Source organism: Aspergillus welwitschiae, assembly GCF_003344945.1.
Source record: "Aspergillus welwitschiae strain CBS 139.54b unplaced genomic scaffold BDQ94scaffold_3, whole genome shotgun sequence".
NCBI classification, from domain to species: domain Eukaryota; kingdom Fungi; phylum Ascomycota; class Eurotiomycetes; order Eurotiales; family Aspergillaceae; genus Aspergillus; species Aspergillus welwitschiae.
Window position 1 is genome coordinate 261,125 of NW_020798697.1, and position 24,447 is coordinate 285,571.

Sequence of the window (24,447 nt, forward strand, 5' to 3'; positions counted from 1 at the left end):
AATATTACCCGCAGCGAGTGGAGGTTCGGGCCATCCATCATTCAGTCCAGCAAGCAAGCAAGCAAGCCTCACATCTCCCGTCGTCTAGCATTGTTTTGCAGCTTCAGCATTCTCTCTCTTCATCATCTCCCACTCAGGAATCTTTGTACGACGCGCATCATACATGCGCAACCTGGTTTATCCTGAATATCACGTGCTTGAATCCCTCAACCACCCCTGCGACGCTGTGGATCGGCATTCCACCCGCGTCTTTTCGCGCCGTGTCGCTTTCGCGCTTGAAGGTCGACAATTACCCCGGATTGCTATCGTGAGTCTATAGCCTGTTCTCACCTTAGATCATCCGGGCACCTCGAAGTCTTTGACTTTTCTCAATGGTCTTTCGCGAACAAAGACTTGAGGAGGTAGCTTTCTTTCACTGGTTCTTCATTTCATCTAACGTACCTCGTGTAGGATACATCTGAATTGGTCATCCTGGTCGCAGCCATAGTGTAGCACAAGCTCGATTGCAGACTGCCCGTTCAAAATTATTTCTGATCGCTCTCTCGGAGCTGGATCTCTCCTATTTCATCGCAGTGCTTTGGCATCTCTGGCCCTCAATTTATGCCTGAGGCTGCAAGCGACTTATTCAGTTCCATCTTCTCACAGTGAGTAGAGAGCTTCGAGTCCGCCTGCTATAGGACTTTCTCTTCCCTCAACCCCCAGTATGCAAAGCTGTACTCTATGCGCTCTAGCTAACAGAAACATCAAGCCGATTCTTCGCATTGAACTTCCAATGCCTGCTAGACGCGGCGCCACCAGGCGCGCGGGGTCTACTCCTCGCTCCGACATAGGGAGTGCGTCGACGTATTTTCAGTCCAAACTGGGTCCGGAAGCAAGGACACAGGCTCTGCCAAACCTTCCAACCAAGCAGTCGTTCGCTTATGGATCTGCTGAGACGCCAATCCTCCCGCGGGAGCTCAAGATTCAGCCTCATATGGATCTGACCGAGATGGCCGACGCGATCGACAAGGGAATCGAGGATGCTAAAGATCGACAGATGAAAGAGAAAGAAACCACCCAGGACAAATCTCGTCGACAGAAGTCCCCTTCTATTACCCGTTCCCCGGTTCGGCGGAGTCGACGGGAGCCGACCCCGGATGAGTTGCAGCTTCTCGACAACCTGCGCGAGGCAACCAAGTCTCCTACTCCTGTACGGGGCAACTACAGCAACAACGACCAATCCACCGCCACCCCCACGCCTCCTATCCCGCACACTCTTTCTACCGCCTCAAGTCCTGCGCAGTCTCTACCTGTACCCAGATATCCCCACGTACCAGCCGAGAATCTGTATCCGTCTCCTATGGGGCGCTTTGGCCCACAATTGCATGATGGGCCACCGTTAGGAAGCTCCCCGCTACCGGACGACTCGTCTTTATATTCGTTCACCGTTGAGCGAGCCATCAACTCCGATGAATTGACACGGACGCTTTCCGATGGAAAGAATATCAAGGCACCCCCTCGTCGATTTTCCGGACTGGCTTTTGCCAACGAGCCTATTCACGAAGAAGAAGAGCCGGACTCAAAGATTCTGAAAACAAAATCGAGATCGCCCTCCCTACAACCTAGCTACGAGGACTTCCAGATAGAGCCTTCACCAGAGCCGGAGCCACAGTCGGAACCCGAGTCTGTGCACGAGCCGGAACTAGAGCCTACGCCGGAGCCGGAGCCAGAGCCTATTCCAGAGCTGGTGCCTATGCCAGAGCCTACGCCGGAGCCGGAGGTTATCAGAGAGAAGTCCCCTGCGGCCCAGTTTACCGCGCCCACAAAGACACTTATCCCTAATGCATATGCACGGAGGACTCCATCACAAGAACCATCAGTGGATGGTGGCCAACAAAATATTAGTCAAACAGGCCAGTCTTGGTCCTGGGTAGGAAGTCTATCAGCACAGTTGCCCAGCGTATCTACAGTCGCTCGCATACTCGCAGGAATAGCTTTGACAGCAGCGACAGTCTACCTGGTTGCCTTTGGCGGCATTCCCTCCCTTTCTCGACCGCCACAGTATATTCCGATGGATGAAAACAACATGCTAGCAGTCAGCAGCCTTACGGACCAGATGTCTCGAATTGGAGCGCAGGTATCGTCACTGGCGAAGGAAATGCGCACCGTCAAATGGGATGTGAACGAGGTGCAATCGGAGGTGCGATCATCACCCACTCCGATCATGCCGCCAAGCAGAGGAAGCACCGATCTTGGTCCTCCAACGGAGCAAAAAACAAACTTTCTGAGCATTGGACTAGGGGTTATTGTTATTCCGGGTCTCACAAGTCCAACAGTCGGACACAAGCTCAGTGCTTGGCAGTGGGCATATGTTAATCTATGGAGAGGTAGTCATTATCGTCCCCCATCACCACCGCTCGCGGCTATGGTTCCCTGGGAAGATTATGGAGATTGCTGGTGCAGCACACCCCGGGATGGCATGTCGCAGATTGGCATTGACCTAGGCCAAAAGATCGTGCCGGAGGAAGTGGCCGTCGAACATATGCCGAAGACGGCTACATTGAAGCCCGAAAATGCCCCCCGGGAGATGGAGCTCTGGGCCCAGTACGTACTCGTCCAGAAGGGGACCAGCCGACCTGCAAGAACGCAAGCGGAGCGATTATCAATCCACAAGCCGATTATGGACGCCCTCCGGTCCGCGTGGCCCACCGAGGATCCGACTGCGTACTCTGATGATCCACTCCTAGGACCGACATATTACCGAGTCGGGAAATTCACATACGATATCCACGGCTCGCACCACGTGCAGCGGTTCGAACTAGACGCGGTGATCGACTCCCCAGAACTTCGGGTGGACAGGGTTGTATTTCGGGCCACGTCGAACTGGGGCGGCAATCACACGTGTATCTATCGACTGAAGCTATTCGGTCATGTATAGCATTTTCTCTTCTGCGTAGTTGATCTCATCACGTTGGCGGCGGCGTATCGTGTTCAAAATGTTGTTCTTCTTTTATTTGGGTGGCGTTTGGTGGGAATGGGAAGATACCAGGCAAATGGAAATCGTGATACGGTCTGTTTTGTTATTTAATTCGTGGAGCAGACGTTTTGGACGACTCGTGACTTTGCTTGGTACTTGCATGCGATTCATCGTAATTAGCGATTATTGAATCTATGCATACCTCTGCGCATGCTGCATGAATCTCCTTAAAGCAGGAGAGGTAGATAATAATTCGCTTTTCTCTACTGATACTACCTACGCCACGTTGTAATGTTCATTAGAGACTTTGGACATTGACGCCATTGGCACCCTCTACAAACCAAGCCTGCGATGCGATGCGTAACTTGCTGCTCAACAGTACCACGTAAAGAAACATTACCTGTTTCCAGAATTCTTTGAATAAAAAGAAATTGAATCAAACTAAGAATCAAACTCCGGGTTCACCCACCCCGGCACCCCCTTCGCTCTCCACGCCGCCCCAAACACATGCAGCGAAATGAAAACACCAGATCCGCCAGCCACGACAATCAGGGCTTGGGTGGTGAAGGTCCAGGTCCAGCCTATTGCGGCTTGCCATTGGGCGATGAAGAACTGTTCATATGTTATTAAATTACTCGTGGTGGTGAAGGGGATATACATAGGGGAAACAGCTGAGGGGAGAGGAGCATACTGGATTAGCGAACGCACTGAGGTTCAGGAATACAGCGTAGAAAATTACCACGCTGGTGGACTGGAGCGGGTAGGCGTCGATGATGTAGCTGCTTGTTACGGTGTTGCCGATTTGGATTCCGGCGGAGACTGCTCATTGAATGAGTAAATGAGGTTAGTAGATGGTAATTGCAAGGGGGAAAAAAAAGGGAGGAGGAGTGGATAGGTGGAGGGATCTACTCACATAAGAAGAATGCAACCTGTCCTACCATCCAGTGGTAGGCTTTGTCTATACTTATGCCCCAAAGGATCAAACCAACTGCCGGTTGTATAGCTATGTTAGAAATTGTACGCACATGAGCTATGGGGATGTACACACCAGCAGTCAAGACAATGGCTGGATATGCTAGCCATAATCGCATTTCTGGGACCCGAACCCCCCCGTTCCGCTTTGCTAATCGCCCCACGATGGCATCGCTCAGTCGTCCTGAGCAGCTTACCTCTGCTACTAGGGTCCCGATCAGTAGGCCCAGGAATAGTAATCCCTGTATGAGAGGCGAGTCCGTTGCATATGCAGACGGGACCATGGTGATCACGGACAGGATCCACCAGTACCATGTGAATGAGTACCCGAGGACAGCTACGGGGATGACTGGGAAGCGAAATGTAAGGAGGAACCGGGTAAGAGAGGCATAGATAGGTGGATGAGAGAGACCTGGGATGGGACGGAGGTTGAAGAACGGAAGCGACTTGGTGCGTTTTATCTCTGCTTCTTCTATACCTGCATTCGACTCTGCTGGCTTCTCGGTGACTGCCATGCGTTGGAGCATCAAAGCGCGCGGGTAGAGGGTTTCAGGCATGAGTGTGAGTTCGAGAAGTAGAAGTGCAGCGAAGAGAATGGCGTTGAACCAGTTGATCCATTGTGCGCTGACGAGATTAAGAAACCCGCCGACTTGATTAACGTCAATAGGTGGAGGTCATAATGATTCAGTGAATGGTATCACGTACAGGTTGGGCCTAGAAGCAGACCCGAATCAAGAGCAAGTACCCATAAGCCGAGTTTCTGGCCACGTTCGTATTCATAGAACATATCAGTGACTGTGCCGTTAGCTGTTTGGATCAGTGCAATGCATGCTGAAGAGAGGTGACCTACCAACTGCCATCCCCACTGTTGATGAAGGGCTGACTCCAAACCCTTGGAAGAACCGAGCAGCCATATACCCACCATATGTGTCTGCCACAGCAGCGCCAATTGTAGCAACTAAAGCGATGACAGTTCCCACGATGAAGACAATGCGGCGGCCGTAGATGTCACCAACTGAGGACCAGAAGAGTGGTCCAAGCGATAAGCCCAGAGCTGGGATGGCAACGGTCCAGTTGACTTGTGAGTAGTTGATGTCATACTGTGATTGTATTTCTGCGAAGGAGGGGACAGTGGTGGTTGTGATGTAGGTGAAAAGGAAGTACCTGTTCATTGTCAATCTGTGAGTTCTTCTGGACTGATCAGGTAGTACGCACTTGAGCATGACAATACCCAGAATCACATGCTTTTGCCAACGGGGCCAGTTAAGCGGATCCAGAGGGTCAGAAGTAGGCGCGGGGTGGGTGTGCGTGCCATGTTGCTCAACGGGGAGGCTGTCGATGTCGCTGGCGGATTGCTTCTCGGGAACAGGGACAAGGTCTATCTGGGTAAGCTTGAGATTCATTGTGTGTAATTATATTGATTATGAGTACGTTAGTATAGCCATGAGGCAATTTTGCCAATGCATGGTCCTTTTGAATGAGGTGCATATATAAGAGTCCATGAGGGGAGGGCAGTCGACAGGTGAAGTTGAATGATGCCATTGCAGTATGAAACAAGGCTTATCAGTAACAGCCTCAAGCGAACATCGAATCACCAGCCTGAAGGATATCTCCGCTGCTTATCATCAACGGGATGTACTAGGATGGACGAGCGAATCGAATCGGACCCTGGTCTTAAAGACTGCATTATAGCCTTCTCGGCCTGGTTCTGGCTAAATTGGAAGCGACTCACGTTAACCCGTTGCGGTAACGAAGTATGTGCATTCTATTTACAAATTGTATATGCATTCTCCGGACATTTCTTGCTACTTTTGCTGGCTAGGATCCCTACGTTAGCAACTCCGTGAATATCTTGATGCTCACATCATATATGTTGCCAATTATGACCATCGCAAATCTATGGTGGAATATCTCTGTAAATCCAGATAATCCAGGCGATTGAAGTCATATTTCTCTTCCCAGTACCACGCACTCTTCCATTTCTTCTTCCCGCATAGGGAATCAATAATATCTTTCTTGCAACAGATACGAGCAAGAAGCTAAGCCAGTCAGACCCCGTCTGGGGAACCATCCATCGGCGGGACTCAAATAGATCGGAGTACAACTCAGTATCAGATGCTGCACATACTTGATAGCCTCTGATTTGCATCCCAGATAAGGGACTAACATTGCGTAAGAAGTAGACATCTTAATCTGTAATATTGGGCATCAAAAGGCTAGACAGTCTTTGAATTGACACCATGATGTCAGTCTCGACATCTCGGGTCGATATCGGATCATGCAAGGGTGGATGGCATTTCCTGTCCAGTCCCCCACGCTCGTCCCAAAGAGGTGAATATCTTGAGAAAGAGGCAGCCCCGCCTCTGGATCATTCTGCGCTGACATGCAGCTCGACTAAGTTCTCCTGGTGGGTCAGTGATCCCGATCTGGATAAGCTCGTGGTGGATCATTTGCTGGTCTGCGCGGTTGCCATTTGAGTAACAGACTGCTTCTACGAGGTAAGGGGCTGTTTTGTGCTTTTGAATGCGTTCAGCTATGTTGTTCTCCAAACTTGAAGGCTTTAATACCATCGTAGTCCATGTTGTCCCCCAGGTAAACAACACTCCTTTCTTCCAAAGACTGGGCCCTGTGTGTCTACTGTCATTGCAAAATGTACGACTCTCTTCCTAGCTATCGGGAGACTTCTTCCGCGCACACTCATGGAGAGGAACATACGCCACTACTTCCCAAGCAGGTCGACACCGACCCCGACTCCAAAAGCACAAAATCATCGGTTTCCTTTCTGGTCGAATTTTTCCGGCTGTTGAAGGACTCCATCCCAGTCATTCTGGCATACACGCTGCAAAACAGCCTACAAACCACCTCGGTGTTGATTGTGGGACGGACCTCTCCGGAGAACCTGGCCACCACAGCTTTCTCACTGATGTTTGCCATGGTCACGGCATGGATGATCGCCTTAGGCGGGACCACCGCATTGGACACACTAGCCTCCTCAACGTTCACAGGCAGCTCGAATAAGCATGATCTCGGAATTCTGTTGCAGCGGGCATTCTTTGTCCTCGGCCTGTTCTATGTCCCCGTCGCAATTCTTTGGACATGCTCGGAGCCTGTGTTTCTTCTGCTTGGCCAGGACCCCCAGCTTTCACGGGATAGTGCGCGTTTCCTAACTTGCTTGATCCCTGGCGGTCTGGGTTATATCTACTTCGAGGCCATGAAAAAATATCTGCAAGCACAGGGTAAGTCTTTTTCCAACGTGCTTCTCAGACATCATATCTCCGGGAAGTTTTGTTGATGAGAAGATGCAGGTATTATGCGCCCTGGGACGTATGTCTTGCTGATTACGGTGCCATTTAATGCATTGCTCAATTACCTGTTCTGCTACACCTTTCGCATGGGGTTGCTTGGTGCGCCATTTGCCACCGGCATTTCCTACTGGCTGTCCTTTGCACTGCTCGTGTTGTATGCCCGATTCATTGCCGGCTCCGAATGCTGGGGCGGCTGGTCGCGCAAAGCATTCGAGAATCTTGGGACTTTCGCCAGATTGGCCTTTCTGGGCGTGGTGCATGTAGGCACCGAGTGGTGGGCCTTTGAGATAGTAGCTCTTGCAGCCGGAAGGCTGGGAACAATCCCACTGGCGGCTCAGAGCGTCATCATGACCGCAGACCAAGTGCTCAACACAATCCCATTTGGCGTGGGAGTCGCTACATCTTCACGGGTGGGGAGCCTGCTAGGCTCCCGGGATGCAGCTGGTGCATCGAGAGCGGCCAACACCGCGGCCTGGCTAAGTATGGCGCTGGGAGGGGCCGTGCTGGCTGTGCTGATGGGGACTCGACACGTCTTTGCAAAGATATTCAACTCCGATGAAGGGGTCGTACAGCTCACTGCGGAGGTTCTACCATGGGTGGCGTTGTTCCAGATCGCCGATGGATTGAACGGTAGCTGTGGAGGAAGCCTTAGGGGTATGGGAAGACAGCATGTCGGCGCGCTAGTCAACCTGGCCAGTTATTATTGTGGTGCACTACCTCTAGGTATTTGGCTAGCCTTCAATGGATGGGGACTGAAAGGTCTTTGGGTGGGACAGTGCATCGCATTGTATCTCGTGGGGGCACTGGAGTGGACAATCGTGGCCTTCAGTAACTGGGAAGGCGAGGTCGATAAGGCGTTTCAGCGAATGGATATCCATGACCGATTGGAGGTTGGACACACCACCAATGGTGCCACGACTGTTGTGTAATATGCAATGCAGATAGGTATAAACTAGATCAAGTATGAAGCATGCAAAGTCCACGCAGGGTCTCTATCTAGTATCTCCAAAAGGAAGGTCGAGAGAGTTTGAATGGGTAGCCTTAGCGTTGTCAGCTCTTTGTTCAATTCTTAAGCGAGAACGATATCGGACGCTTATCGTACGAATTATCTTGGTTGTCAATTTACGGAGTAGTGTTCTGGAATTCGGCCGTCCCCACGTCACAGAATGAAGATCAGCGTTGCTGATAAGAAATGCCGGCCGCTATCTCCGTGGAACACCAGCACGATAAGCCCCGGTAGATTAGAATTATACTATGAGACTAGTTCCAGGCTTCAGTGTAAGATCTTGATGCACTGAAGCATCCACTATCTTCTCCTCCGGCCTTCCTGTTTTGATCGTTCATGCGTTTCGAATTTATACTACTGGCCAAGCATCTGACGTTAGCCCATGGAACAGATCTCGACTTCGCATGATACCCACAACCCCACAACTACAACACCTCAAGAGATGATGCACATCTGATGATGTCGTACCCCACTCGGTTTTCCCAGGTTCTCGAGTTATTCACTCATTCTGGAAGGTCCTGGGAGAAGGAATTGGTAGACTGTAATCTTCAGTACTGTGAGTGGACATAGTCAGATATCCAATACTCGAGTATAAACTTCGGACAGACAGGTCATCAATAGGGATCATACCGTGGGGTTTGCCATTCTGTCCATCCATACTCTGCTTCAACGTGCGTACTGTAAAGGTCGGTGTAACCAAGGGTCGTTGAAACCAAAGGGCATGCGGGGACTGGAAGGAGAGATGGTTGGGGAAGCCAACTAGCGGAGACGCAGATGGAAGCATATAATTATCCCCTCCCTGCAAGCCTGCCTGGATCATCATTTTCTTCAATCAAATTGATACTAAGTTTTCCTCCAAGGTATCTTTCCAAAATGTATCTTTCAGTTGTGAGCCTACTTGCTCTCTCGGGTATCGTAACTGCCCACAGCAGTCATGACCAGACTCCTCTGGCTGGACCGCACCAAAGGTTGTGGTACAATACACTCCCCGGAGATGGTGGCACTCAGGTCAGTGATTTCATATTGAGCTCGTACTTATCTATTGGCTGACAAGCCAGGCCGACTCTGTCTTCTCTGGCATCTCTACCTTTGGCCGGCTGCCTTACTTTCCTTGTCTCTCCAGCGAAGCCGAGAGATATGACATTGCATTCATCGGTATGCTGCCCCCCCCTCTTCATCCAGTATTACAACAAGACAATAATCATACATACTAACTGAACAGGTGCTCCCTTTGACACTGGTACATCGTATAGACCCGGAGCAAGATTCGGACCCAGCGGAATCCGACAAGGATCTCGCCGCCTCAACCTCTAGTACGCTATACCTTGCCATGAATATCCCTGACGGCGTTGATGCTCATCTATACTTCTTCTCAGTGGCGGGTATAATGTGCCTCTGCAAGCGAACCCTTTTGTCAGCGATCTGAGAGTCCTGGATTGCGGAGATATCCCTGTAACATCGTATGGTTCCCACACCACGGGAGGGATAGCAAAATTCTGACGCAAACAGTTATGACAACGCCTGGGCTATCCAACAGATTGAAGAGGGTCACAATAGTGTTCTAATGCGCAAACCATTCACCGATGCTGAGAAGTACGGACTCTCCAAGGCTGGAAAGACCCTTCCACGCATCATCACCCTGGGAGGTGACCATACCATTACCTTGCCGTTGCTGCGCAGTATAAATAGGGCCTACGGACCTGTTACTGTTATCCACTTTGACAGCCACCTGTATGTTTGACTCCTGGATTCGGAGAAACCAATGCTCACTATGCCTAGGGATTCCTGGAAGCCAAAGGTATTCGGCGGCTCACCTAGTCAGGTCGCCGCAATTAACCACGGCACCTACTTCTACCACGCCGCGATGGAAGGCCTGCTGAAGAACGACACCAACATCCACGCCGGTATTCGCACTACGCTTTCCGGTCCATCCGATTACGAGAACGACGGATACTGTGGGTTCGAAATCGTTGAAGCTAGAGAGATTGATACTATTGGTACATCTGTGCAGTCACCTTCTATGTACACCACTAACATACACTTTGACAGGAACGGATGGCATCATCAAGAAGATAAGGGAGAGGGTTGGTACCGAGAACCCTGTTTACCTCTCCATTGATATCGATACCCTTGATCCTGCTTGTAGGTCATCTCCAGCAATGCATTCCCATGGCTTTCCTGACAAGCGTATGTAGATGCACCGGCAACCGGGACACCCGAAACGGGAGGTTGGTCGACGCGTGAGCTCCGCACTATCATTCGTGGACTGGATGGATTGAACTTCATCGGTGCGGACATCGTTGAAGTTGCACCTGCTTATGATACAAATGCTGAGCTTTCTACTATGTATGGCAAACTTGCATCAAGCACCCTATGACTTGTTTACTGATGCTTCATGATAACAGGGCCGCTGCAGATGTTCTCTATGAGGTTCTTACCATCATGGTCAAGAAAGGTCCGCTGTCTGTTGGCCGCTCTGATGAGCTGTAGTTGATGGACGCTGCATTGGGAAATTGACTGGTCACGGGCTTCTGCGGTTATTTTATCCATGACTTCAGAATCTGGCGCTTGAAGGCATTGCGTTACAGCTTTTCACACGGAGGTAGAGGTGTTGTCAGAGGAGTTTGAATGTCCAGACGTAGAATTTGAGTGAAATAATAACAACTATCCGTAAAGGTGATACCTCCTGGAAGACTGTATAATGATATTGCCACATATTTTTATCCATGTATGGCATGATCGCTAAATACTTGACCTAATTATCCCTGCAATGAAAATAAGATATATGTATAAAGCCAATAGGCCAGACATAATCACGTGTGAATTGTCTAGGCCAAAACACGTGCTTGTGCGTAACTGACCGCGTTCATTTGAAGGGTTTCAGCATCATACTCCGGACCGGACGAGATATTGGGCGATACCAGCAATCAAAATAAACAAGAATTGACCCGAAGGTTATCGCCGGAAATAGTATCAACACGAATCATGAAATGAAGCAGTTTGACTATCAGCCAAAACGTGATGTAATTCAACAGCAGATAAAGTCCCATGGCTGATCCATCGGCCGGGATGCCAAGGTCAATTTATCACATACAGAAGGATCTGCGCATCAGAGCCGTTGGTTCGGCCACCTATACGGTATCTTTAGCTCATCCGATGGCCAGGTATATCATTAACATTCGGGGAAGAAACTCCCAGTACAAAACAGGCGAGAATCGTTTCCACAAGTAGCAGAAATTACCTGCATCGAAGTCACTATTAGAAGGACAATGTTTGGTACTAACCGCACTGACGTATGCGAGACAAGCATATTTCCAGATTTGATATCATGACAGATGCGAGAGGAAAGCTTAAGGGCGCCGCCTGCTTGAATAGGCAATAAACATCAGCCCTGTCCAGTCTATGCTTCCATGGTTCTGCAAAGTCCCAGAATGCCTGGCTGCCTATCCTTGAAATTGCTGACATCTACCAGATTAAGCACACCTCATTCTGTCATACATGATTACTATCTTTACAGTCCCTATAGACTACACCTTCCGTTCTTTACCTCACAGAGTCGCTTATGGAGATCCCTTGCCTGAGCCCTGCAGTTGCAGACGATATTGTCCCAGATCTAGCCCAGATATTCAATGATAACCCATTCAAGTCACTGAGAGAACAGAAAATCAGCGTCCCTGTTCTCTGCGGCCCGCATGAGCAAGGCCCCACTGACACTCACATCGATATCTTTGGACAGGAGTTTCGAACGCATTCAAGTCTAATCAAGGAGTACACTGGAATCTGGAAGGAACGGCAGCGCGGCGAGTATGCCGAGCGTCGCGTACACTATTTCGAGGCGAGAACTGAGAAAGATGGTGGCTGGGGGATCTACCGAAAGGGAGCGGTATGCTGAGTCGCTCTTTATACTCGAGTCCAATGTTCGCTGACAAGGTGGCATAACTCTGCAGAGATATTACCGCGATTATCCCGAAATACCAGACGAGCGTATCCCGAGCGCCATTGAGTCCTTCCACTGCTTCCTGCAAGCGTTATATCTCAAGCCTGTACCATATGTTGGCATCAAAGGATGGCGAAGGATGGTGTTGCTCGGAATACGCTTCCAGGCAGTACCCCGAGTGCGTGAATATATTGAGAAGATTATACTTCCCTGGACTCTTACCTCTAAGCCCCTCCTTGGCCTTACTGACGATATTCTCGCCTATACTAAAATGGCGCAAGACATTCAGTGTGCCCAGCTCTACCGCGAATGTCTCATCCATTTGGTCGGAATGGCGCAATACTGGGGGCGGAACGAGTTCCACAACGCTGAGCACATACTCACTCCCAGTGCATACGCTTCATTGATTCGTCACGTTGGAACTCAGCGTCAGCTTATTGAGAAAGCGGATGTCGCTCTTCACACTTTTATTCGAACTCTAGCAACGCAGAAGCCGCGGCGGATACCGAACTTCCTACTCCGGCAATTCACAGATACCGTGGATAACATTACCGGTCTAAATGGGCGCAACATGAACTCGCTGGGTTATTATCAACATATACGCCTGGTACTCAACGATATGCAGCTGAGAATACCGCGGGGTTCTACGTACAACATGTGTCATAGACTCTGGCAGTTCATTGGATGTCTGTGTGTGAACGGTCTTCTGTATACACAAGATCAAGTCAAAGGCTACCCTGTCTGCATATCGCCTACGGATATTGAGCTACCATGGGTGCTTGCTAACGCACCCGAGGCCCCAGTGAAAGATCAAGTCCGGGACGCCATAATGGAAGGTTAACAGGAAAGGAAACACATGAACATTGTTGGAGGGTGTTATTGAAAACCTCAAATGAAAATGTCATAGCGCATACCTTTTATCAGGATTATTGAATAGTGCGAGTTCTAGTTGCAAATGCCAAAGCGTACTTACAATGTCTTATCTCGGTATCCACCTGGGTTGTCATCCACCGTTCGATCTCGATCTCGATCTAGCGGTCCCCTTGCATAGGGCAACGCCACTTATGAAACGATGAGACTGATCTAGATAAGATGCGATCTATCTCTATCCCATTGTGGATTATCATTCGCCAGGGATCGATTATTGCACAGGCTTCTAGTTAGTCACCCGACTAGTTAGTTGCCTTCCCAGTGACCCATGTGGCTTACAAAGTTGTTGCGTTTGCGTCAGTCGTATTCTCCGATAGATCTATCTATTTTAGAATCATGCTTTATCTCCTCATCCCTCCGAAGTTGTGCATATAAGTACAAAGTTAGTTGCCTCCAAGGTAGATCTATCTACCTTGCAACCGGTACGCTACTTGATATATCCTATCATTCCATCCATCTATCTATCCACAAATATGTCCTGTCATCTGCCTGAGCGTTGACTAACTTTAACTTAACGCGACCCCTTACTTGCATAAACCTTATTACTTAAGTAAGGTACCTTCTTATGCATCTGCATCCTTGCTTTCATTCCTTCGGCCATCGGCCATGTATCACTTTTTCCTCTCCTGTGATTGAAACGCAGGTACAGTCTACGAAAATAGTATAATACTGAAAGGAAGGAAGCTACTTGCTATGCCATTAAGCAAAGGATTTGATTTATAGTAGAGCCCCCCGTAAGGCCATACAATGATACGCAATAGGAAGAGTATCTCGATACGAGGCTGCCACTCTAAATGCGAAGTGACAAGGTTGATCGGTGGAAATTGAGTTTATTGTCTTTGGTTCTAAGCTGCTTACACTGTTAGTACGGAGTAGTTACTCTCAAGATAGGATTGGAGATGGTTGAATGTGGATGGGGGTGCGGGTGTGACAAGTTCACAATCGTGCATTGGTGATTATGCAGGTTCAGTTTTGAGTTTGGGGGTTTGATACGGATAGGCAACTGTGGCGTTTTGTGATGAGCAGGAGATATCTAAACCTGGAAAAACATTTATCATCCCTTCCTTCCTTTCTTCCAATGAGTCTCGATATTAGAATATAGGTGAATAATAGCGTAAATGAATATTGGCATGGTTGCCGTGGATGAACAATACAAAAGCAATAGAAAAGACTTGGGTCGGTGGAGGAGTGAAGAGTGGACAAAATGGTCGTATTCGACGATCGTTACTCTGCTGGAGATATACGTGCCGATTGCCGGGTGAAGATCGGCCGTTGGAAAGTTCAGGGGCCAACCAATCAGATGATGAGGAATAGAAGAGTATCATTGGGATAGGCGGGTTGGGAGCGCTATTGAGGGTTTTATTTGATTTATTAATTAGGTTATTACTTTGTATCATGATGGATGGGTTCGGTTCTGTGGAATAATGTTGAGTGTATAATGTTAATGTGGGTGGTTATGTGGGGATACCGATTAGTAGTAGTACTTCCCTAGTACTATGGACTGACCCCCATTTTATATATATTGGGTAGGAGTAGTTGCCCGTGCTCAAGCCTACTACTAATTATAAACATGGGTTACTTTCAGAAGAGAATTGTCGTAAACAAGTTCCTTCCCATCGGGTCCGATTTTTATAGAATAACGAGCTCGCGGCAGGTGAGAAACAAATGAGGCACCTCCAGAAATTTATGCGGTATCTACCTCAAAGAAGAATAACTTTCGGTCGGATATCCCTTTCCCCTGGCTCATTGGCAATCAATGAGCCGTTGAATCCTATTTTGTGGGTTATGGTGTTATTGATTGATAGATCGGTCAATCGGCTTGGCTCGAGATATAGTAGCATCCACTTCTCTGTTCTTGACGACAAGGCGGGTAGATTATGATGCTATGATGAAATAGGGATTGTGAGGTTTTATAGCTGGTTGCAGAAGTGAATAACGAGTATAGAGGTTACGTATATCACTATGCAGAAATTGGAACGATTTGAAATAGGAGCGGTGTTGGCTCACTGGGATTTGTATGTCATAGGGAGTAGGACCTCGTCTATACTAGGATATATATTGTCGGACTCGTGCGGAATTCGCATGCAATGAATGTAATATGTGCTACCCAAGTATTGCTCTTCCTGAGTCTGCCATAGCTTGCGACCCCCGACTTTGTCAACGTCCGATGAGCTATTTGAAGATGAGAGATCTGCACACTTAAGGGTTGGGCGCTTCCATGGATTAGAAGTCCGACTCTGAATGAACTGTATGCATTCATTGCATCACAACTAGAGGGTCAAGTCATGGACACAGTAAAGGCAAGAAGTCATCTGAATTGGTTTCCGACAAGGTATACAGCCTCTCGTGCCTGATCTAGATTAGCGCACCCAGCTTGGCAGATTGTTGTACAAGATTGCCTTTGGTCACCCAAGCCATCTCAGCTTCATCTTTGAAACAGTCTCAATGCATCTCGGGCCCGAAGTAGAATGAACTATACCCTACCGAGTAGTTGACAAAAGAGACAATTGCCATGGGCTAGCTGGTCTGCGACAATGGAATAATCTCGCAGGTTGATTTCTAATGTTCCTTTATTTATAATACTTAGTGTCTTTTTCATCTGCATATGTCGTCCATGATCCATGATCTATGCTTGGGGCCAGCTCCCACGTTCCGGTCGGGGATACTGAAAGTGCCTAATATTGGGGAACCGGATTAATTTCGTAGAGTGATGCTGATAGGCGGTCGGGGGAACTTACGTATCCCGACCGAGATGAAGGATGCCAGGCGCTATCATTTTATCACTCATAAAGCAGTAGCCTGCTAACTAAAGACAGATGCCAATCTCTTCCTCTTCCACTGCGATCGCACGACCGTTAGTGATGGAGCATAGCCTTTAATCCATTGCCGGTGGAGGCTAACTGGCTAAGTCGCGGTCTAGTGTCCACTCGGACAGCAATTAATCCACTCTTCAAATGGGTATGGATTGTCGCACACGCCCTCCATGGCACCATGTTGACCCGCACTCAAGCAACAGACTGTAACACCCGTGGGTCAAGCTTCTCCATTTCGAGCAGACTGGCTCTGACTAGAGGGTACGCACTGGACGCACATGTCCCTATCCGACCGTGCAGGCTTGGGAGGCTGGGCTGGTAGGTCGTCATTTCGCTTGCCTTGACTGACCTTACCGGCTTGGGGAGGGAAATGCGCATGCGATGCGTCGTCCCGATGCAGATGGTTCCTGAGTTTGCCGGTCACATTTGACGGTCTCCAGTAGTTTAATCACTAAACTAAAACACTTGACACTGGTGTCAAGCGGTGGACGTGGAATGGGGGAGGGAGAGACATCCCCCCTGTTCACCCTATAATGTCCTATCCGCTTGAAAGGCATGTGATGTCAAGGAGATGGTGGGTTAAAGTTAAGTTTTCATCCTGGTCGCCTGGGTTCGCACTTTGCTCTCTGGGGTGCTTTTCCTTATCGTTTCTTTTTCTCGGGGGTTTCTGCTAATTTGGTCTGGCTTCCCCTGCTTTCTTTTTCCCTGCCCTGTGGATGACAATTTTCACGATCCGGCTGCATGACAATCTACTAGTTACCAGATTTGTTGCTGTTGTCCAACTAATGTAAAAAAGCAAGTGGTGGATGGCAAAAAGTGATGCTGGTGCTGGTGTCGTGTCCTCAGCTGCGAATCCCCAGCAGCTTCCCAATCTGAAACGTCTAAAAATGACAAGAATGGAGTTCCTTACCCCCATGTGGTTGGGAAAGGTGGCACTCCGGACTCCGTTTCGGTTCCTGAATTGCAATCCATCCGCCGCGAACCGTGGAACAACTTCTGTCGGCAATACGGGAACCGCTCGTGAGTCGTAATGCTTCTTTTTTATTACCGGCGAACGGATGGGGATGATGTGGAATATATGTATGCTTTCTTTTGTCGACCATCAGGTCACCACCGATCGCTTCAGTGTATGATCTGGACAAGCCACAAATTGCGATCCAGGGACCAAGCGCGACGATAGATAGCCACCAAGTAGGGATCATGAGGTGCGTTCTGGACCCCGACAGCTGGGCTGGTGGGTGGGTTTTGGGTGTGGGTTTCTGCCCCTGGCGTCGTAACGGCCATACCGGAAGGCGTACGGGACTTGGTTCCTGAGGGTCAATCCCAATTGCATGGACGGTGCCTGACTGACAATCTGTTGTTTTCTTCAGCTTTGGCTGTGGGTGTCATGCAGTCTGGCCCTTGATTGCTGGATCGTCAATGGAAGATGGTCAGGAACCACGGTCTCAGCTGCGGTACTATTTTTACCTGGCTGCTTTTTATGACCTGTTTCAACTTTCAAGCAGATTAGAAAGTAGATTTCAGGTATTAAGAGACCGAGAGAGAGAAAGAGAGAGAGCCGACAGGAATTGGAGGTAACTCCGCGTGCCATCAATTGAACCCCTCCTATCGTCTCTCTCCTCTCTCTCTTTCTCTCTCTCTCTCTCCATTCATTAATAGTATTAGTCTAATATTCACCGCAGCGCCGTTGCTGGCCGGCCCTCCTTTGCCACTTCGCACCGTCCACTTGTTTCCACTTCAGTCCAGCTCAACATAGTAAAGCGGCCGACTTGGGCCAACGCCCCAGCCCAGCCCCATCCCGGTTCGCTTCAACCTTGATGCCACCAATTAACTTTGCTCGCCGCTCAGGAGTTCTTCCATCTCCTCCTCTCCGCGACAGCTTCTCCCACCTGGGTGTTTTTTCTCGGATTTCTAGTCTGGGTGCGTAGAGATACCTTTCTACCTGGCTGGTACTGCCTAGACCCGGGGAACTCTTCCTGTCCATTCCCTGTCACACTCCCTTCTGTCATTGCCCTTAAGCCCCTCTGCGGTGACCGCCGGTGGTGCAGCTTCGCGCTCTCTCTCTCTCTCTCTCTTCTCTTTCTCTGTCGGCCTCTCTGTAAGTGTCCGAACTGTTTGCTCCCTCCCTTTGTTCGCACTCTGGTCGGGACACTCTCCTGTAATTATGTCCCCTTTCCCCTTACCTTAATTCACTTGTTCCGGTCCATCTCCCGCCTTTCCCGTTCACCCATTCTAACCAGCTTTCACTGTTTCGATAGGAACCTTCCCGCTTTTTATTGTACCTGCAGGTTAGAGACCGCTTGACGTCGCAGAGTGCCGCAGGCCGCCATCTCACGCGACGGAACCGCCCACATAAATAATAATCCTAATCAAAGGACACCGAGAGTGAACATTCGCACTTTTGGCGCACCGATTCGTGACTGATGACTCCCGCCTCCGTTTCATGACCAATCAACATATTTCTGTCCACCATTCGCCGATCTGTCTCTGCCCAACCCGTTCCTCCCCCCCTCCTCCTGGCCTGCAATCGTATAAAGTGCCATGACGGGCTCTCAGCCTGAATCGCCAGCGGATGCGCCTCAGCGTCCTTTCAGCGGCATCATGCGGACCCCCCGAAGCACCAGTCGCTTGAGTATGAGCAGTAGACACGGTGGAGGAAGTCGGGCATCGGATGAGGATGGGAAAACTGCGGTCAAAGTCGGTGCGTTATTCCCTTCAGTGCGTGCGCCCGTTGGGGCTGAGCTGGTTCAGATGCGGTATTGCGGATACCGCTCGCCTCGGCGCCTCAAACGCCCCACGTGCGCGGCTTCACGAGTATAGCTCTGCATACTGATTACTTTCCTAGCTGTTCGAGTGCGACCGCCCCTGAAGCCAACCGACCCCGGATATGAATTGGTTCCCCAGCGCTTCCAGCGTCCCATGGTCCACGTCACCAATCCCACCAGTGTTGCCATCGATGTCCCACAGGGCCGGAAATTGTTCGTTTTTGACCGTGTGTTCGCTGAGACGGTCGATCAGGATGGTGTCTGGGACTACCTCAGCGATAGTGTGAGCTCGTTTCTACAGGGCTACAATGTCTCCATCCTGGCCTATGGCCAGTCCGGCGCGGGAAAGTCCTACACCATGGGAACTTCGGGTCCCAGTGAACAAAGTGACCCGAGATCGATGGGTTCGTCCTCCCTGAGAATCGCGCGCTCTGCGGCGCATTCGACTGACCTAAGATAGGAATCATTCCTCGGGCGGCTCAGCTTCTCTTTGAAAAACTAGAGGGCCCTGCCAAACCGAATCGCAACAGCGGCACAGGCCTTCGTACTCCATCCCGCTATTCTGTCGGCTCCGCCTCCAGCTTTGGGAAAGCTAGCGTCGAGAAGAACTGGCAGCTGAAGGCTACCTACGTTGAAGTTTGTGACCCCACATCGAATGTTGCTTCGCGATTTGAAGATACTGACGTGTGCAGATCTACAACGAACAATTGCGAGATCTCCTTGTGCCTGAATCGACACATCAGGGCGACCGGGGCACGGTCACCATCCGTGAGGATGCCAAAGGACGTATTATTCTCACGGGTCTACATCAGGTGAATATTAACTCATATGAAGATCTGATGGGTGCTCTTAGCTTCGGTTCCTCCATCCGGCAGACTGATTCCACCGCGATTAACGCCAAGTCTTCTCGATCGCACGCGGTTTTCAGTCTGAACCTTGTTCAGCGGAAGGCATCCAACGGAGTCATGTCCCCGACACCCAAAGACAAGCGCATGTCGATGCCAGTGGAAATGATGTCTGGCTCTGATGCCTCTGTCATGGTGGATAGCAAGCTCCATTTCGTGGATTTAGCAGGAAGTGAGAGGTTGAAGAACACTGGGGCCTCTGGTGAACGGGCAAAGGAGGGTATCTCTATTAATGCGGGCCTTGCTGCCTTGGGCAAGGTCATTTCGCAGTTATCCTCTCGCCAGGCCGGCGCTCACGTCTCCTATCGTGACTCGAAGCTCACACGACTGCTCCAGGACTCTCTGGGTGGTAACGCCTATACATACATGATCGCATGTGTCAACCCTGCGGAGTTCCATCTCAGTGAAACCGTGAATACGGTTCAGTATGCTCAAAGAGCCAGAGCGATCCAAAGCAAGCCCCGCATCCAGCAGATTGCCGACGAAAGCGATAAGCACGCAGTTATTGAACGACTAAAGGCGGAGGTCGCTTTCTTGCGCCAGCAGCTCCGTAATGCGGAAGAGAACGGCCGTCGAAGCGCTGCCCCACAGGATCGAGCGGAGCGACAGAACGAGAGGGAGGTCGAGCTCCAGAATCAGCTCCTCGATACCCAAGAGAGTTACAACGCTCTCAGCCAACGTCATGCGAAATTGATCTCGGAGATCGCTAGGGACTCCGAACATGCTGGCGAGACAGACCCCAATGATGTGGTCAGCTTGGTCGGGAAAACTTCTGTTGAACGTCTGAAGCGATCACAATCGTTTGCAGAGTCGATCGAGCAGGTCGTCCTGGAGTACGAGAAGACTATTCAGAGCCTTGAGTCGTCTCTTTCTAACACTAGGTCCTCGCTCTCAGTGACGGAGAGCACGCTTCTCGAACGCGAAACAAAGTGCGCATACGTTGAGACTGTCAACTCCCAATTACAGGCGCGGATTCAGAAGCTGCTTGACCGTGAAAGCAGCACAGAAACCTATCTGCATGAGCTGGAAGCGCGGCTTGATGGCCAGTCTACTGGTGAAGAGAAGCAGGCGGCTATCGTGGCGGAACTTCGGAAGGAGCTGAGTCGAGCCCGCGAAAGCGAAGCCAACTGCGAAGACTATATTTCCACGCTGGAGGAGCGTCTGGCCGAAGCTGATCAAGATATGGAGCTAATGCAAAGGGAAATGGAGCGCTTGGAGCATGTTATTGAGCGCCAGCGCAGCCTGGGCAAACTGGATAACCTTTTGTATGAGCTTGATCATGTCCAGCAGAACGGAAACCAGAAGGAACAGTCCGAGGACGAGCTTGAGACTCATGTTCCAGTTCCCGCCAAGGGCGCCTACAAACCTCGCACCCGGGCAACTTCCCTTTCCCTCGATGTCCTGACTGAGGCTGTGGAGACCGCCATACCCGAATCGGATGAAGGCTTGACAGAGCCAGCCCCAGAAGCCGTGCACGAAGCTTCCGTGGATGCTGAAGCGACTGCTGAGACAGACGAGACCAATTTGAAGGTCCTAGAATCGGCTACTGACCGCCTGGAGGCTCAGGAGAACGGTGCCCGTGCGAGTCGAGCTTCTACTCCCACCCAAACCAAGGTCGTTGCGGACAAACTTGAGACGGTCACTCAGGAGTTGTTCGACTTGCGTATGCAGCACGAATCTACTGTGAGTGAGTATGAAATGCTCGAGGCGAAGTATGCGGAAGCGATGAAAGCCCTGGCGGAGTTTCAACGGGACGCTGCCGACGAAGCCCGTCACCCAGACGAAAAGGTTCAGGACCTTCTCTCCACCAACCTCGAATCTCGCCCGGTGTCTTTTTTAGAGGAAGGCAAGGCCCCCGGCTCGAACGATGGAAAACAACCGTCGTCCTCGCCATCACTCTCTTCGGAGTTATCCTTGGCCGGGGAGCCTGCTTCTTCGCACGAGCAATCTACCTTGAGTAATGGCGAGGTCCCGCAGGAGAACCACGTCGACACTCGAGAGATAGATGAAGCGAAGGCTCAAGAAGTGGAGCAGATGCGTCGTTTGCTCATGGAGCATCAGGAGGGTGTTTCCATCATGTCGCAGAAGTATGCCCAGTTGCAATCGGAGCATGAAGGAACCCTCAGCCTCATCGAAACACTGAAAGCCGAACTGCAGCGATCGAAGAATTCTTCACCGCCGAGCACCCCAGGCTTCAAGTCCCCTGTAATCCGGAGGAAGACAAGTCAGAGTCTGATTGGTACGGTCGATCGGGCTCACCGCTCCCTTGCCGCCTTGCGTAATATTGCAGTTGAGGAATTTGAGGCCCGCCCTGATACCATGCAGAACTTCGAAGTCCACCTCGACTCGGCTATGCACGAACTACACAATCGCATGGAACGTATCCAGGCGCTGGAGGCCGAAAATCAAAGCGTAAAGAAGGAAATGGAGACAAAATCAACCATCATCTCTGGACTCACTCGTGAGAGGTCGAGCTTGCAGGGAGGCGGTGGGTCCTCGGTCGACATGGGCCTGGTCAATCAACTGCGCGATCAAGTGGTGCAGCAAGAGAATCTCATTAACGAGATGAAAGAATCACACGACGCCAGAGAGAAGCAGCTTCTCGCCGAGATCGAAGAGTTGAAGAGCCTCCTGAAGACCCAGGAAGAAGCGGCTAAAGCCCAGGATCTGTGCGCTGAAGAGCAAGATAGAAAGATTTCTTCTCTCGAAGGAGAGGTCACGGAACTGAAGAGCAAACACCACAACGCCGTTGAATCCCTGCAATCGTCCGAACAGGAACTGAGTGCGACATTGGCAGAGCTCGACAAAGCATTGGCGTCTATTGACGCAATGCGTTCTGAACAGGCGGCTGCCGGTGAAGCCTCTGCCTCAAAGGATGCTGCTGCTAGAGAGCTGGAGGCCGAGAGGGAGCAACAAGAAGAACTCGTTGCAAAATTGAAGCATGTTATTGACGAACATAAGGCCACCAATGCTGCCCACCTTGAGAAGATTGCCTCCCTCGAAAAGTCCCACGGCGAAGCCCAGCTGCAGCTGTCAGAACTTCTGGCAGCAAAGGACAACGATAGCAACGAGGTTCAAGTACATCAGTCTCGTGTGTCAGAGTTGGAGAAGGAGATCGACTCCCACAAGTCACTTGCTGACTCGTACAAGAAGGACCTGGAGTCCCTACAAGAGTCACACAAGCAGGAGGTGACGGAACTTGAAGCTCGGGCTACGGCGGCTGCGCAGGGTGACTATGAGTCGCGTTTCGCCACGATGAGCGCCGAGCATGAAGAGGCGATGAAGACTTTGAGATCGGAGATCCTAGAGTCGCGGGAAGAGTTGACGAAATTGCTCAATATGGTTTCTAAACTCCTTAACGCCGATGTTACCGCGGAGACCATGGCGGAGCAAATCCAGGAAATCATGGCTCAGAAGCAGCACTTCTCCGACAAGTATGCCGAGATGCTGGATACCAACGAGGATTTGCGTAAACAGCTTGAGACCAAGGGATCCGACGAAGGCCGGCTGGAGGAGCTCATGCAGAGCAACCTTACCAAGGAAGCGAAGGTCAACGAGCTGGCTCTTCTGGTTGCCACCCTCGAAGATACTCTGCTCCAAAAGGAAGAGCAGGTCAAGAAGAAGGAGGCCATCATTGCGGAAGTCAAGGCTGAAAAGGAGAAGAGTGTCCGCTTGGTGGAGGAGTTAGAGGAACAGATCACCAATAGCTTCGATCAGCACCATAACCGTCTCTCCGTCATTCAGCAGGAGCGTGACCAGGCATTGGAAGATGCCAAGGTGAAGATCGCAGCCTATGAGAAGGATATTGAGACATACCGCGTGCGGATCGAGCAGCTCGAGGTAAGTGTTTATATACCGAAGACTACATGCTGGCGACGACTAACGTTCTTCTAGCTCCAGATCAAGAACCAAGACAGCTCTCATGACCGCAGCAGCTCCATTACGTCCAATCTCCGTAAGAGCTCATCTGCAACCTCTCTCCCTTCGCCACCTCCCGCTATTCCCTTGCCCCCTCTACCAACTATTGCCTCGGCCACCAACGGTACGGGCAGTATCTCTCCTCCCAGCTCCCGTCACACTAGTAAGGAGCTGGTGAACCCACAGATTGTCGATGATCAGGAGGCCCGTATTCGCACCATCGAGAAGCACCTGAACGCAGAGAAGCAGCTCACTGCCACCTTGGAAGAAGCCCTGGGAGACCTTGAAGCGCAAAGCAACAAGGTCAAGTCAGACTGCGACGCGTGGAAGAAGAAGGCCCGGGAGCTGGAAGAAGAACTGACCACGCTCCGCAAGGAGCGCGCCTCCCAGCGCCTCTCACTGCAGGCCGTCGAAGAGGAACGAAACGCTCGCCGGGAGGCCGAAGCCGCCCGGGCGCAGCTCGAGGAGCGGATGAATGCGCTCAACAAGAAGAAAAAGAAGAGCACTCTCAACTGCTTTTAGACTTGATCGATCTACATTAGCCGATGTCATTCACCTTGTCTTGCCCTGCCCCCTTTGTTTTCAAGCCCCTTTTGGCGCCACGATGTTCAGTCTTCTCTTGTATTATGAACCCACTCAACGTCGATTCCCCCTTTCTTCGCCTCGTTGATACCACCGCTTATTTACCTTCTGTGTATTTCCTTTCACCTCTTTTTTATTTTCTTCCTTCCCTCGTGCACCTGATCCCCTTGACTTCTGCTCCGCCTATTTGATGAATCCTGACTTTATGACTTACAAGAATGGCCTGTGATTGTACATTTTCCGACTACCCTGACCATACATTGATACATGTGTTCTCTGAGAATGTTTTTATTCCCATCCCTTTCCCGCATGAGCAGCCATTGTCGCTGCTTTGCTCTTCTAGTTAGAATTGTCGTCG

General features: G+C 50.5%; 9 protein-coding genes across 9 annotated transcripts; 5 read left to right on the plus strand and 4 right to left on the minus strand.

Annotated features, from left to right (window-relative positions):
• Positions 1-163: 163 nt before the first annotated feature.
• BDQ94DRAFT_181297 (uncharacterized protein) lies at positions 164-3,175 on the plus strand (the record flags this gene model as incomplete). The annotated part of the gene is made up of 4 exons (XM_026773860.1): positions 164-307; positions 451-486; positions 574-644; positions 739-3,175. 4 exons carry the CDS (start codon positions 164-166, stop codon positions 2,915-2,917), a joined length of 2,430 nt encoding a protein of 809 aa, XP_026630885.1. The 3' UTR covers positions 2,918-3,175.
• Positions 3,176-3,397: 222 nt separating this feature from the next.
• Positions 3,398-5,331, minus strand: BDQ94DRAFT_166117 (putative MFS transporter; the record flags this gene model as incomplete). Its single annotated transcript, XM_026770473.1, has 7 exons — positions 3,398-3,568; positions 3,648-3,775; positions 3,870-3,944; positions 4,005-4,577; positions 4,634-4,723; positions 4,779-5,092; positions 5,144-5,331. 7 exons carry the CDS (start codon positions 5,329-5,331, stop codon positions 3,398-3,400), a joined length of 1,539 nt encoding a protein of 512 aa, XP_026630886.1.
• A 1,130-nt stretch (positions 5,332-6,461) lies between these two features.
• Positions 6,462-8,214, plus strand: BDQ94DRAFT_135180 (MATE family efflux transporter). Its single transcript, XM_026764612.1, has 2 exons — positions 6,462-7,164; positions 7,234-8,214. Exons 1-2 carry the CDS (start codon positions 6,579-6,581, stop codon positions 8,160-8,162), a joined length of 1,515 nt encoding a protein of 504 aa, XP_026630887.1. The 5' UTR covers positions 6,462-6,578; the 3' UTR covers positions 8,163-8,214.
• A 348-nt stretch (positions 8,215-8,562) lies between these two features.
• BDQ94DRAFT_135182 (agmatinase) lies at positions 8,563-11,026 on the plus strand. The gene is made up of 10 exons (XM_026764613.1): positions 8,563-8,925; positions 9,100-9,247; positions 9,298-9,394; positions 9,462-9,552; positions 9,616-9,699; positions 9,749-9,970; positions 10,019-10,236; positions 10,289-10,381; positions 10,435-10,585; positions 10,645-11,026. The coding sequence occupies exons 2-10, from the start codon at positions 9,113-9,115 to the stop codon at positions 10,727-10,729; spliced, it is 1,176 nt and encodes a 391-aa protein (XP_026630888.1). The 5' UTR covers positions 8,563-8,925; positions 9,100-9,112; the 3' UTR covers positions 10,730-11,026.
• A 775-nt stretch (positions 11,027-11,801) lies between these two features.
• On the plus strand, positions 11,802-13,017 carry BDQ94DRAFT_166120 (uncharacterized protein; the record flags this gene model as incomplete). Its single annotated transcript, XM_026770474.1, has 2 exons — positions 11,802-12,122; positions 12,187-13,017. 2 exons carry the CDS (start codon positions 11,802-11,804, stop codon positions 13,015-13,017), a joined length of 1,152 nt encoding a protein of 383 aa, XP_026630889.1.
• A 2,677-nt stretch (positions 13,018-15,694) lies between these two features.
• Positions 15,695-16,578, minus strand: BDQ94DRAFT_135187 (uncharacterized protein). Its single transcript, XM_026764614.1, has one exon. The coding sequence runs from the start codon at positions 16,474-16,476 to the stop codon at positions 16,270-16,272; it is 207 nt and encodes a 68-aa protein (XP_026630890.1). The 5' UTR covers positions 16,477-16,578; the 3' UTR covers positions 15,695-16,269.
• A 55-nt stretch (positions 16,579-16,633) lies between these two features.
• On the minus strand, positions 16,634-17,179 carry BDQ94DRAFT_135188 (uncharacterized protein). Its single transcript, XM_026764615.1, has one exon. The coding sequence runs from the start codon at positions 17,119-17,121 to the stop codon at positions 16,801-16,803; it is 321 nt and encodes a 106-aa protein (XP_026630891.1). The 5' UTR covers positions 17,122-17,179; the 3' UTR covers positions 16,634-16,800.
• An 80-nt stretch (positions 17,180-17,259) lies between these two features.
• Positions 17,260-17,533, minus strand: BDQ94DRAFT_135189 (uncharacterized protein). The gene has a single exon (XM_026764616.1). The coding sequence runs from the start codon at positions 17,508-17,510 to the stop codon at positions 17,286-17,288; it is 225 nt and encodes a 74-aa protein (XP_026630892.1). The 5' UTR covers positions 17,511-17,533; the 3' UTR covers positions 17,260-17,285.
• A 927-nt stretch (positions 17,534-18,460) lies between these two features.
• On the plus strand, positions 18,461-24,029 carry BDQ94DRAFT_166121 (kinesin family protein; the record flags this gene model as incomplete). The annotated part of the gene is made up of 5 exons (XM_026770475.1): positions 18,461-18,620; positions 18,765-19,088; positions 19,145-19,320; positions 19,377-23,429; positions 23,484-24,029. The coding sequence occupies 5 exons, from the start codon at positions 18,461-18,463 to the stop codon at positions 24,027-24,029; spliced, it is 5,259 nt and encodes a 1,752-aa protein (XP_026630893.1).
• Positions 24,030-24,447: the final 418 nt, after the last annotated feature.

Coding starts and splice junctions, on each gene's coding strand:
- BDQ94DRAFT_135180 (XM_026764612.1), top strand. CDS start 6,579: ATGTACGACTCTCTTCCTAGCTATCGGGAGACTTCTTCCGCGCACACT. Junction 7,165..7,233: donor AAAATATCTGCAAGCACAGG/GTAAGTCTTTTT, acceptor GAGAAGATGCAG/GTATTATGCGCCCTGGGACG.
- BDQ94DRAFT_135182 (XM_026764613.1), top strand. CDS start 9,113: ATGTATCTTTCAGTTGTGAGCCTACTTGCTCTCTCGGGTATCGTAACT. Junction 9,553..9,615: donor TCTCGCCGCCTCAACCTCTA/GTACGCTATACC, acceptor ACTTCTTCTCAG/TGGCGGGTATAATGTGCCTC. Junction 10,382..10,434: donor CGATACCCTTGATCCTGCTT/GTAGGTCATCTC, acceptor AAGCGTATGTAG/ATGCACCGGCAACCGGGACA.
- BDQ94DRAFT_135187 (XM_026764614.1), bottom strand. CDS start 16,476: ATGCCTTTCAAGCGGATAGGACATTATAGGGTGAACAGGGGGGATGTC.
- BDQ94DRAFT_135188 (XM_026764615.1), bottom strand. CDS start 17,121: ATGATCCCTACTTGGTGGCTATCTATCGTCGCGCTTGGTCCCTGGATC.
- BDQ94DRAFT_135189 (XM_026764616.1), bottom strand. CDS start 17,510: ATGGCACGCGGAGTTACCTCCAATTCCTGTCGGCTCTCTCTCTTTCTC.